The following is a 14,559-nucleotide window of genomic DNA, read 5'->3' as shown; positions in this document are numbered from 1 at the left end:
GATCCATATGTCGTGTTGGTCTCAGACTGAACGTTCTCTTTTTACCCCGGGTAATAACATAATAACATGGCCAGGACCAGGCCACGTACACGGTTGGTGTTGGAATACATCAAGCAAGAATAATACCAGATGGAGAAAAGAAAATATTATGAGCCAGCACTGTACTTATAGTCCACGTGCTGTACTTACAGTCCACGTACTGTACTTATAGTCCACTGTAGTCTACTAAAAGCCTACGTACTATGTATTGAATTATAGTACTTGATGTACTTATATTTCAAGCGCTTTACTCACAGTTCACGCACTGTACTCGTAGGTCCACGTATTGTACTTATAATTCCACATCCTCTACTTATATTCCACGTACTGTACTTATAGTCCATGTACAGTATGTACACAGTCATGGTGCTTCACTTGTAGTTCACTTGCTGTATTCATAGTCCATGCACTATGCTTATAGTCCATGTACTCTACTTATAGTCCGTGAACTTTACTTCGTAATGACTTCTAGTCCACGTTCTTTACTTATACTCCACGTCCTGTGCTAATGGTCCACATACTTTACCCATTTACCATATACTGCACTAATAGATAGCCCACATACTGTACTTAGAGTCCACATGCTGTAATTATGGTTCACATACTGTACTTCTATTACACTTACTGTACTTTACTTATACATAGTCCTCTCACTGTACTTACAGATCATATACTGTATTTACAGTCCACTTACTATGCTTATAGTCCAAATACTGTACTTATAGTCCACGTACTGTACTTATAGTCCACGTACTGTACTTATAGTCCACGTACTGTACTTATAGTCCACGTACTGTACTTATAGTCCACGTACTGTACTTATAGTCCACGTACTGTACTTATAGTCCACTTACTGCACTCATAGTTCGGGTACTGTACTTATAGTCCACGCATTGTACTAACGTTCACTCCTTTGTTTTCTTTTCTACATAGTTACATATGTTCCCAAATAGAAAAGAATGTTATCACAGTTACTTTAATCTTAAATTCAGAGTGTGATACAATTTTCTTTTCTCCTCCAAGGATGAGAATTTTTAGCACCACATTCAGGCGAATAAAACAAGTTCAGTTGATCAGTGAACTTTTGAAGATCTTTTTTCGCACAGTGTCAGTAGTAATATAGAGCATATCTCCGTAGATAGATATGTACTTTGATTTCATATATTCTTCTTGTAATAATCTTCAAGAGAACAGAACGTTACCCGAGCGTACACAGTAATTATAAAGTAACTCAACAGGATAGAGAGGTGAATCACTCGAGTGAAAGAGACATTAATGAGGTTAGAGTGGACGAAGAGCCTCGCGTCGGGCAAAGGCACAGTGTTCAGCAGACCTACGAAGATATGATGATGCCCTTCATGAAGGGATCAAAACTACGAGGTCGGGCTGTCCATGAAGACTCAGAGGCTTACACCAACAACCATGATGAGCGAAGATAATGCACGAAACTAGGAATATTTGAACAGTCTTCACCAATAGTATATGAATTTCTCATCCTTCTCAATAAGGTTTTTGGACCTGTTTGAAATTGTTTAAGGGTCTTACTCGACCTGTCTTTCAGGGTAACTCTAAAGTCTATCTCAGGATGAACAGAGCAATGATACCCTGGGAATTTCCTACGCTCATTCAAAACTAACACACAGAATATGTACTTATATGTAAGGCTTCATGACACGACTGCCTATGATACGTATCTTGAGGTCTGTATGTGATCAGTTGTTTTCATTACATATTTCAAACAGTGCTAAGAGGGAGTTCGTGGCCATGCATGGAGTACGGCCAGAATTTTACACTCGCAGAGGTTTCTCTCTTTATAAATAAACTGTGTCTTTTCCCTTGTGTGCATATATATATATATATGTATATATATGTGGTTTCAGAAGTGGTAGAGGATGTGTGGATCAGGTGTTTGCTTTGAAGAATGTATGTGAGAAATACTTAGAAAAGCAAATGGATTTGTATGTAGCATTTATGGATCTGGAGAAGGCATATGATAGAGTTGATAGAGATGCTCTGTGGAAGGTATTAAGAATATATGGTGTGGGAGGCAAGTTGTTAGAAGCAGTGAAAAGTTTTTATCGAGGATGTAAGGCATGTGTACGTGTAGGAAGAGAGGAAAGTGATTGGTTCTCAGTGAATGTAGGTTTGCGGCAGGGGTGTGTGATGTCTCCATGGTTGTTTAATTTGTTTATGGATGGGGTTGTTAGGGAGGTAAATGCAAGAGTTTTGGAAAGAGGGGCAAGTATGAAGTCTGTTGGGGATGAGAGAGCTTGGGAAGTGAGTCAGTTGTTGTTCGCTGATGATACAGCACTGGTGGCGGATTCATGTGAGAAACTGCAGAAGCTGGTGACGGAGTTTGGTAAAGTGTGTGGAAGAAGAAAGTTAAGAGTAAATGTCAATAAGAGCAAGGTTATTAGGTACAGTAGGGTTGAGGGTCAAGTCAATTGGGAGGTGAGTTTGAATGGTGAGAGGCTGGAGGAAGTGAAGTGTTTTAGATATCTGGGAGTGGATCTGTCAGCGGATGGAACCATGGAAGCGGAAGTGGATCATAGGGTGGGGGAGGGGGCGAAAATTTTGGGAGCCTTGAAAAATGTGTGGAAGTCGAGAACATTATCCCGGAAAGCAAAAATGGGTATGTTTGAAGGAATAGTAGTTCCAACAATGTTGTATGGTTGCGAGGCGTGGGCTGTGGATAGAGTTGTGCGCAGGAGGATGGATGTGCTGGAAATGAGATGTTTGAGGACAATGTGTGGTGTGAGGTGGTTTGATCGAGTAAGTAACGTAAGGGTAAGAGAGATGTGTGGAAATAAAAAGAGCGTGGTTGAGAGAGCAGAAGAGGGTGTTTTGAAATGGTTTGGGCACATGGAGAGAATGAGTGAGGAAAGATTGACCAAGAGGATATATGTGTCGGAGGTGGAGGGAACGAGGAGAAGAGGGAGACCAAATTGGAGGTGGAAAGATGGAGTGAAAAGGATTTTGTGTGATCGGGGCCTGAACATGCAGGAGGGTGAAAGGAGGGCAAGGAATAGAGTGAATTGGAGCGATGTGGTATACAGGGGTTGACGTGCTGTCAGTGGATTGAATCAAGGCATGTGAAGCGTCTGGGGTAAACCATGGAAAGCTGTGTAGGTATGTATATTTGCGTGTGTGGACGTGTGTATGTACATGTGTATGGGGGGGGTTGGGCTATTTCTTTCGTCTGTTTCCTTGCGCTACCTCGCAAACGCGGGAGACAGCGACAAAGTATAAAAGAAAAAGAAAAAAGATATATATATATATATATATATATATATATATATATATATATATATATATATATATATATACATAAACTTGTTCTTCGTTTCTCGCGTTCGCGAGGTAGTGCTAGAACCGGACGAAGAAATGGCACCCATCTACTCACATCGGCTCTTTGTCTGTCTTGCATCATGCACCGATGCCAGAGCCCTCCTATGCGCTACCAAGCCCCACAGACCTATCCTTGGTTCCCATGACCGCTTCATATGCTCGGGCTCAACCCATTAACGGCATGTCGTCCCCTGTGTACCACATCGCTCCGATTCTCTCTATATATGCACGCCCCAAACCCACTGCATGTTCACTATCTGATAACCCAAAGCAAATATATATATACATGTATATATATATATATATATATATATATATATATATATTATCCCTGGGGATAGGGGAGAAAGAATACTTCCCACGTATTCCCTGCATGTCGTAGATGGCGACTAAAAGGGGAGGGAGCGGGGGGCTGGAAATCCTCCCCTCTCGTTTTTTTTTAATTTTCCAAAAGAAGGAACAGAGAATTGGGCCAGGTGAGGGTATTCCCTCAAAGGCCCAGTCCTCTGTTCTTAACGCTACCTCGCTAATGCGGAAAATGGCGAATAGTTTGAAAGAAAAAGAATATATATATATATATATATATACTCAGGTACAGGGCCTCGCCGCTAGCAATCAGAGTGTAGTGCTGGGATCATCAGAGAGGTGCCACCAATTATTCGTGCAGCGTCTCTCTCAACCCCAGCAATTAGAACCCGGGATCCGCAACACATGGCGTCATGCGAGCACGTCAGTGACGCTCCTAGACGAGTTAAGGCGCAAGGCAGAGAGAGCTGTGATATCTTCCCCACCCACCTCCCTTCCTAGTCCCTGTCTTAGCCACATCTTCCTCTCTTCATTCCATGCAGCACGTTAGCCCACCATAAGGTATCGCACTGGTATTGAACGAACTGGTTATTGTGCTTATGGAGGGAAGATGAGAGAGGTAAATAATGGAACAGTTTTGGATTAGAGGATGCGATGATCCTTCTCTATGGTGCTTGACGCTCAGTTAATGATACACAGTCAGATGTTCCATGTCTTATTCTTTTATATTTGTACAACTAGTTTTTGTCTTTTCTTTATAATCGCTTGTTTGATATACATCTTCGAGGATTGAACATTTCCTCATCTTTAAGCATTATAAAGACATATGTATGTTTCCTTTTAACCGTCTGTAATATCTCGAAATAAATTTACCGATACATTATCCTCATCAAGATGATGTTGGCATTGATAACACATGTGTTACCGTGGGAGACTACCAGAATTATCAGGCTTCTTATGAGAAGTTACCTTCGTCGAGGCTGTATTATCGTCAGTGGACGCAAAGGAGTACAGTCTCGTCGAGGGCCATTTCTCTTCATAGAGAGTCCATCATTTCCCTGCTCCTACTTGGGATACAGCCATAAAGCTGCATAAAAAAAATAGATTCTCGGTGTTGAATAACAGTAATAGCACCATTCACTTCTTGTTTATAGGAAGCAACATATAGAGAAAATCATGCGTCACGCAAAGCAAAGAGAATCCAGAATACTGAAGCTTCATGTCAGATTCTCCCATGTTTAGCTTATATTTGATGGGGCCTTAGTAAGAAGTGTGAGGACATATGGCACCTCCCACTCTCCCTGTGCTATACTTGAACATCCTAGTCAGTAACTCAGACACGTGCACTAGTCTAAGGTCACCTTCACTATCTTTATTGGTCTAGTCGTTTATCTAATGTTATGCATTTCTCCTTTTTTTCCCTCTTTCGTGTGTTGTGGCCTCTTCCCTAACTGTGATACGACAAGACGACCCTTTGATCGTATCATTCATTGCGTGTATTATTGTTGCCTGAGGATGGAAGATTATACGGATTGAAAAATAATGAGACAAGAATGTGGAAAGTTAATTGAGAAATTAGAGGGATACAAGACGAAAATGAAGAGTAGAGATAAGATGAAAAAGTTATTTACCTGGAATGATAGCATTTCTTATGGCGAATATAAAGCTGGCAGTGGTAGGATAGAATATTACTATCATCTATCTATCTATCTATCTATCTATCTATCTAACTATCTATCTATCTGTCTATCTATCTATCTATCTATCTATCTACCTATCTATCTATATCATCCATCCATCCATCAATCTATCTATCTATCTATCAAGTTCGCAGAGAGTTAGTTATTTACATGATTGAGATCATATTTTTGAGTCTAGAATGTAGGATACGTAGAAAGTAAAATGTTAAGAGGTGTGCAGGGAAAATTCTTGCAAAGGTTAGAACTATATATATATCAAATACTGTTCGTCAGAAGCGGTTGAGAATATGCCTGAAACACGGAACTGAATTGCGTTTTACAGCTTGTCTGTCAAAACGTAATGCAAACTGGATACTGACGAACTGTGGGACAACTTGAGAAAACATTTCATGTGTAAGAAACCATTGCAACTTGTGCTAGACTCTCAAGGAAAGGCAATACATACTATGGTTCACAGAAGACTGGACGTTAGATTATAATTTAGATAAGACAAAGACGCTGTTCGTCATTTTTGCTCTTTTGTACTTCCACCGCTGGAGGAACAACAGAGGATAATAAGTTACAGCTTTGAAAATAATCACCGGAACAGAAGCTTTACATGGTTGAGAAGTGTGGGGTAAGGAGAGAGAGAGAGAGAGAGAGAGATAATGGTTGTGCTGAGTGATAATGACAAATATCTTAGTGCTCTCTTGTGTGTGTGTGTATATCAGTTGCACGACGGAGTGTATCGCAGAGCAGATGGGTAATGATCTGGGGAAAGAGATGATGAGAGGAAAAGAAGTATCCTAGCTTCCTGGTCTGAAACGTTGCTGATAACCTTGGCGTGGCCCCTGAGAGCGTATTCACGTCGAACAGGATAATCAAGGGCGTGGTAGTGGTTTCATATTATGATATCGTGAGTGTTGTGTATGGAGTCAGAAGAGTGTTTACAGGAAGGATATTATGATATTAGAGGATCATGAGGAGGAGAGTGGATTGGAGTGATTCAGACGCAGGAGGAGGGAACTCAGGATCCAGAATGGCACAAGTGTGTCGAGAGATGAGCCGTGCACTGAGGATCTTTAGTTCCCTAAGAGGCGCAAGCTTTTAGAGACGTTGCGTGTAAGATGGAGGGAGGAATCAAGTTTGCCGAGAGGCACCGAAGTGTATAAGCAATAGCCTGAGATTTAAGTTCCTCCTCAGTGACACAGTGGGGGACGAGGTTCTAGGCATAAGCTGATGGACCTCAGGTCTATACCTTAATGATGTATACGTAGCAGCAGGAGAAGAGGAAGGGAGAGGGTGAGAGGGAGTTGATAATATGTGAGTGTGTCTGGAGTGGTGTTAGTGTGTTAGGTGAGAGAGTTGGCAGGTCCAGTCATAGAGGGGAGGATGGGATCTATATTGCAGCTACTTGACAGATAGCCAGAGATAGAGAGAGAGACAGTCAAATAATTATCGTTGTCAGATTTTAGTGGAAAAACCTGAAATGTATAGCTAAAGTCTGGAGGGGCGAGATCTATATGAGAAACTTGGGCAATATAACATGGAAATGATGCGGTGGATAGAAATTGTTACGGATACCTTTATAGTAATTTTGTGATGACACATTGTTCCCCTCTGAAAATTCATAAGTTTTGTTCTACAAACATCCCGAGCATTCAATTAACTTTTTTTTTTTCCATGACGCTGCTGCAACCGGAGAAAGGAATGGAATATCAGTGTTGTCAGAGTAAGCATTTTGCTTTACATATTTACGATACCTTCTCCGCCGTTGATCACGGTAGGTACGAGGCTGCAGCTTCTCTACACATATGATGATTTCACACATGTTTTCGATGTACCTTGGACTTAAACCAGGATTCTTTTTCGAGTCGGATATAAGTGATAACCCACATCTCTCTCTCTCTCTCTCTCTCTCTCTCTCTCTCTCTCTCTCTCTCTCTCTCTCTCTCTCTCTCTCTCTCTCTCTCTCTCTCTCTCTCTCTCTCTCTCTCTATGCCTACCAAGAGTGTACACATAATCACAGAAGCTTTAAGTTTCATGATTCGCCTCTCTTTTACCACACATTATTTATCATGATTTCCTGTGCAGGTTGGTTGGTTGGCTGGTCTTTTGGGCTTTAGGCTGATATCTATCAAGTGCCAGAGTCATTACGGATGTCAGCGTCAAGCTACATCCACCAATCATAAGATCCATAACATTTTTCACAAAGGTTTTGAACAGTTCTAAGAACACATTCGCCCTCACTGTGTACATATAGCCCTTGCCCTTGCTGGAAAATGCTACTTGTTAAATAAATCTTATTCGTCTTATTGCCGTAAGTGGTCTTTCATATCATCTATTGCTCTAACTGCCAGAACGAGATATAGGTATCGTGATGGTATGGAAAATTAACAGGAAGGAGTATAGAAAATAATTCGGTCCGACACTTCCCAGAAAAGGATTTAGACGTTTCATTCCTTTCATGGAATTATATAGGCGATTTCTTCCTCAATTCAATTAAATTTTATGGCGACTATGCACAAAATAGAGACATAAAACACGTGCTGAGGCATTCTTCTAATTAATTCTGCCGTAAAATCTGATAAGTCCAGGTAGTAAAAACAGGTTAACAGACTTGATAGATTGGAGTTTCTTGTTAACTGCTCAAACAGAGATGTTTTTGCCTGCATGTCTACCAGAGATAGAGATGACGTACTTAATTACTTGTTTGTGCCAACGAGAGTTGGGCAGATAGGAAATGTTCTCCCAGTACTTGAACATGTACGTAAACTGGTTAGTCTAGTTTGGAAAATAATCGTCTGTACACATTCCATGGTCACTGAACGAATTCCAACCGTAAATATTTTCTCATCTAAGAAAACATTTCCCCACGTATCTCCTTACTGTCTCCTAATGTGGCGTCTCCAGGTCAGACGCTCTGGAAGAAGAGCTTTTGATAAGAAAAGATAAGTATCTATTATCCTCCTTCAGACCACTCACTCTATTCAGAATGATCATAAGATTATTTCATTCCTCTCCAACATTTCAAGGTTGTGGTATTTATGGCATTATTCACTTCTCTTCATCGCCCACATCCGCGTACAGGGATACTATTTTGATTGCATGTCTTTTTTTATTCTTACACTTTCTAACTTGTCTATGCATCAGCTCCTTTACACAGGTATTCTATATTTGGCTTCATGGTTCATATGCATGTTACACATTTTCTTAAATTTACATATACATACGGTACATAGTTTCTTAGACATTTTCTTAAGCCTGCATATTACTCTTTTGTGTGTCAGCATTACATAAACCTGTTCTGATATTCTTGTAAATATGTTTCTCAAGTGATAACAGTGTTTAATATTGAAATCCCTATTTCCAATCTGACTAACTTTAATCTCTTCCCAGCCATCCTAGCGCTGTAATCAATTATTTGTACTGCAATGGGAAGAGAATTCTACATTTATGAGGCTCCACATCTTGAACATACGTGTGTGTGTGTGTGTGTGTGTGTGTGTGTGTGTGTGTGTGTGTGTGTGTGTGTGTATGCATATGTATATATGCATATGTATATGGATTTGTAAGTGTAGGTATTTACGTACATGCGAGTGTTCCATATGTTGTGAGATTTTCCAAGCATATTTCTTTTTTTCATTCGTGCCAGATCACCAATCTAAAACTTAAGAAATGTATCGTAGACAATTCATTCAAATCTTCAGAAACTGAGCGGTACGTTCAGCCTTGAGAGAGAGAGAGAGAGAGAGAGAGAGAGAGAGAGAGAGAGAGAGAGAGAGAGAGAGAGAGAGAGAGAGAGAGAGAGAGAGAGAGAGAGAGAATCATACTTCGTTTCTTTACAATCTCGGCCAACATTCCTAGCCACATCTTTCTCATCATCAGGGAGACCTAACCAAAATCAATATAAAGGGCGACCCAGGAAATATCCCTCACCTATCCTGTTGAAATGGCGTTAAATCATCCTTTCCAGGCCTGGTCGTGACGTGTGGTTGTGTCAGAAACAATCCACAACACTGAGTAAAAAAAGAGGTATAAAACATTTCACAAGCCAGACAAGTCAGTGCTCAAGTAGGTCAACAGATTCAGAAGAGGAGGTTCTGTTCTTGATAAGGCAAGACCCGGTCGTCCATGAACTTCCCGAGATAAAACTGAGGGTGATATGTCACGTCTTTGAGATAATAACCCCGAGAGAAGCACTTCAGAATGTGCTCGGAAATGCAACCGAGGGGACTCTGTGATTTCCAGACATCAAAGTTGGTCACGTCTAATCAAAGACCAAGGTTCAATAGAGATGTTCGTCTAATTCTATTATTACCTTTTTTTTTTCTTTTTTCTTAAATTTGTATCATTTCATGAAAATCGATAAGAACTTTTGGACCTTCCTGCATGTGAAATAAGAGACTTGGTCACAGTCAAAATCTCCATGTTTTATGCATACATCTACAATTCATGTAATGTAATGAGACAAAGTAAAAATATTCCAGCACTAGAATAATAGGCAATGTAACGATAATTACATGATGAAATCCAGCTTAAATCAGGAAAAAAAAAAGGAGTTAAAAAAATGGCAACTGTACACAGCGCTGATGTATACATCTTATTATTGTATATATCATAGTTTCTGTATCATGTTACAACAGACGTCTCTCTCTGCCTCTCGCTCTCAGAATCATGAGAATTCGTTACGGCTTTGAGGTAAGCCAGCACTTCATTGCCTGTCAAGTTTCAGTCGTTTGGCGCAGGTTTGTGTCTTTTCTTTCAACCTCACCCACGAGCGGGCTGCTGCCATTCAGTCAACTTATATACAATCTTTCCGATTCGTTCTTCGTAACTCGGTATATTCCTGTGTGATCACTATGTGTGAACTCTTCCTTTCGGCAAATTTCCGTCAAGAATGCTTGTATTTTTTGTCTCTGTTTGTCTGACACACACACACAAACACACACACATATATATATATATATATATATATATATATATATATATATATATATATATATATATATATATATATATATATATATATATATTATCCCTGGGGATAGGGGATTAAGAATACTTCCCACGTATTCCCTACGTGTCGTAGAAGGCGACTAAAAGGGGAGGGAGCGGGAGGCTGGAAATCCTCCCCTCTGATTTTGATTTTTTTTTTTTTCTTAATTTTCCAAAAGAAGGAACAGAGGGGGCCAGGTTAGGATATTCCAAAAAAGGCCCAGTCCTCTGTTCTTAACGCTACCTCGCTAACGCGGGAAATGGCGAATAGTTTAAAAGAAAAAAGAAAATATATATATATATATATATATATATATATATATATATATATATATATATATATATATATATATATATATATATATATATATATATATATATGTATATGACATACGGAAAATGTGTGTGTGTGCTTATAACAAGAAGGATAAGGAAGATGTTAATCCATGAAAGTAGTTAAGATGTTCATGATCCCTCTCTCGCCTCGTGATTCTGAACATCTGTGTCACACATATGACGTGCACCTCCTGTTATTCATCTCCACACAGGTATGTCATTACTGTGCGGGTGGAAATGTTGTACCAACGGTGTACAGTCTCCTTGTAGAACTTCTCAATCTCAAGGAGTCCATCTTTTTCCCCCAGTTGATTTTAGCGCGGGTTTGAAAATTTAGGAGCCCCTGGAGGAGGAGTTCTTTCGGATATATATATATATATATATATATATATATATATATATATATATATATATATATATATATATATATATATATATATATATATGATGGAGTGAAAAAGATTTTGTGTGATCGGGGCCTGAACATGCAGGAGGGTGAAAGGAGGGCAAAGAATAGAGTGAATTGGAGCGATGTGGTATACCGGGGTTGACGTGCTGTCAGTGGATTGAATCAAGGCATGTGTATGGGGGTGGGTTGGGCCATTTCTTTCGTCTGTTTCCTTGCGCTACCTCGCAAACGCGGGAGACAGCGACAAAGCAAAAAAAAAAAAAAATATATATATATGTGTGTGTGTGTGTGTGTGTGTGTGTGTGTGTGTGTGTGTGTTTAATGTTCATGTCAATGCTGTTACTGTACATGGTGCAACAACTCACAGGAATATTGCCTCTGAAGGTAAGGTAGAGAATGCTGTCATATTCCCCCGCAACCTTGCATAATACCATCATATACAGTTATTATGTTGCGAGTGCCTTCTGCATTACTATCTTGTCTTTGTCTCCTCAGATTAAGAGCTTAAGATGACAGCCTCGTCATGGACCATTAGGGATTCCCTGCAACGCTTCCTTCCTCTCTTTCTCCTGTCTATAACTGTGTATAATGGTATTCCATAAACGGTTTAAATATATTGTATTACTATAACTATGTCCATCCAATATATTGGTATGCAGTACCTGGTATGGAAGGGTGCGTGTGTGTAACATTAATGTTTATACCAGAGCATTATATGATCCTATTGTATGTAACACTACTGTATAGGCAACTACAGTAAACAATGCTAATGTGTTTGATGAACATAGAGCTACAGTTGGCAATGGTGTGTATATATAAAGTTGCCTAATGTAGGACCACCGTTTTCCACTGTATATGATAAAGATGTCTGTTGTACGTACATATTCCATTATAGGGAATCTGCATGATAGGGTATATATATGTATATATATATATATATATATATATATATATATATATATATATATATATATATATATATATATATATATATATATATGACGAAAATTTACCCATAATTATGTCATACCAGACACTCGCTAGTGAACTGGAATTAGGAGATCCCTAGAAGAAAAAAATGTAAATTGAAATTGAGCCGAGAATTTGGGAAGAGAAAATACTTGTAAAAGTAACGAATTGGATCTTCGCACTGCAGCGAAAATTCTAAGAGATAATTTTTCTCTCTGAGATTATATATTCCTGAAACATTTTCGCTTTTTCGCATCAAGAATATACTTTTTGACGGAGAAATTCCTTTTCTACTGCAGCGCTTCAAGATTGTAGACCGAAGAAACGCAAGACTCGTGAGAAACAAAAGAACTTTTGTCTCCATGCAGGCAGGCCAGGCAGGTCAGGCAGGCAAGCAAGCAAACAGCCAAGACAGCCAGGTCGAAGAACCTCACAGCAACCAACGTTGGTTCACCTTACCCAAGCCATCGAAAGGGGTCAACGTCGCTGGTGAAATATTGACGAATGACAAGACGAAGATGATTATCAGTGTTGGAAATAAGTGGACTCATAATTGGTATCATTGTGCGTCTTGGTGTCATCAGCCACTTCTTTTAACGATAAGCAGAATTCTAAGGAAAATAACGACGACAAGAAAGGGAATGAGAGAGTAAAGAGAACTCAGTGTGGGAGGAGGACGAGTTTTACACACACACACACACATATAATATATATATATATATATATATATATATATGTATATATATATATATATATATATATATATATATATATATATATATATATATATATATATATATATATATATATATATATATAAATATATATATATATATATATATATATATATATATATATATATATATATATATATATATATATATATATAATATATATATATATATATATATATAGATAGATAGATAGATAGATAGATAGACAGATAGATAGATAGTTAGATAAGTAGATAGATAGATAGATAGATAGATAGACAGATAAATGCGTATGTATGTATGTATGTGTATATGTATGTATGCATGTAACATACATTCACTGATGATATCACTACTATAATAACACCTAAAACCTGTTCTAGAACTATCCTTTCCTCCGTGACACGACGAAGAAAGAGTGAGACACTATAGCTTACCTTCCGTGGGTGGAGGGCCGAGCAGGAGGGTGGGTAGAAGAAAGCCAGCAACTAAATACTTAAGACTGGTCATGGTAAGGTGTGTGTGCTTCATGTCGGCCATAGCCTGGCACGATTTCATAGGGTTTCTTTCCTTGACCACCTGGCTAGCTCCTGACCACCTGGCTAGCGCGGAGCCTAGTGGTTAAGACAGACACGCCTGGCCCTCGATCACTGGTCATGAAAGATGAAAATGAGGGATTTCTGTTTTTTTTTCCCGCACAGTTCTTTTTTTTCTCTCTCTATCTTTTTCTACATAAGCACACGGTTTTTGGTATATTGAGGCATTGATTCCAATAAGGAAAGGTTTGAAGCGTTTAGCTCTCCATTTGTCACATGATCACCAATTTAGTACCGACCGAATCTCTCAGTACAACTCTCATGGTTGGTTAAGTTCCCGCAACAAGTAACTTTTCCATGAAATCTTTCGACATCAAGACTCTTGTTAAGAGTGATGAACACCTCCACAGCAAAGGAAAATAAGAGCCGCAGTGACGTCACGGTCTTTTTTTTGTTTTTTTTCTAGTCTTACGCGTGTATCTTGGAGGCTGGAATCAGCGAGAGCTGACGCAAAATGTCAGGGGGCGCGCACAGGACACGTCCACCTACTGTGAGGTGCCGAGCACGAATGATCCGGGGAGCTGGGCGATGGAGAAGGGGAGGCGGCACATGCGTACCACCACCTACCACCACCACCATCACCACCACCACCACCGCTCGCTGTCACAGTCTCCCCCACCACACACACACACACACACACACACACACACACACGTACACATACACACACAGCCGAAATCGTATTTTTGTCACAACTAGACAACATGTTTATGTTCATTTTCTTTTGCCAACCCAGGTAAGATTGTAGTGCTCAGAAAAATATCCTAGATTCTCTATTCTCTCTCTCTCTCTCTCTCTCTCTCTCTCTCTCTCTCTCTCTCTCTCTCTCTCTCTCTCTCTCTCTCTCTCTCTCTCTCTCTCTCTCTCTCTCTCTCTCTCTCTCTCTTTAATATGGTGGTTGAGGGGAGGAGGAAGAGCTCGGACAGGCGAAGGGATAGTTTGAAGTGGCAAAGAAGGCTGCAGTGGACACAGGTACAGGTGTATGGGATAGATATTTTGGTGCGCTAGGATGACATTCTAGAAGCATGTTTTTTGAGCCTTATTTATATATAACCCCCCCCCCCCCCGGGCAGACTCGGGGTGTGTATGTGTTTATCTTGTATCTATTGTTTTCTTACAAAAGAGATTCACAAAGTTAAGCTAGACATAATTGTGTACAACGATGG

At 39.6% G+C, this 14,559-nt stretch overlaps 1 protein-coding gene across 1 annotated transcript in view; it reads right to left on the bottom strand.

Moving 5' to 3' along the window:
- LOC139745864 (kin of IRRE-like protein 1) overlaps positions 1-13,886 on the bottom strand; it is a 118,887-nt gene extending 105,001 nt beyond the window's left edge. The window contains exon 1 of the mRNA XM_071656498.1: positions 13,235-13,886. Coding sequence (XP_071512599.1) covers positions 13,235-13,355 — 121 coding nt within the window. The 5' untranslated portion in view covers positions 13,356-13,886. The remainder of the gene's footprint in view (positions 1-13,234) is intronic.
- Positions 13,887-14,559: the final 673 nt, after the last annotated feature.

The sequence above is a fragment of the Panulirus ornatus genome, chromosome 63, assembly GCF_036320965.1.
Source record: "Panulirus ornatus isolate Po-2019 chromosome 63, ASM3632096v1, whole genome shotgun sequence".
Lineage (NCBI taxonomy): Eukaryota > Metazoa > Arthropoda > Malacostraca > Decapoda > Palinuridae > Panulirus > Panulirus ornatus.
This window is presented reverse-complemented; position numbering and strand designations above follow the sequence as displayed.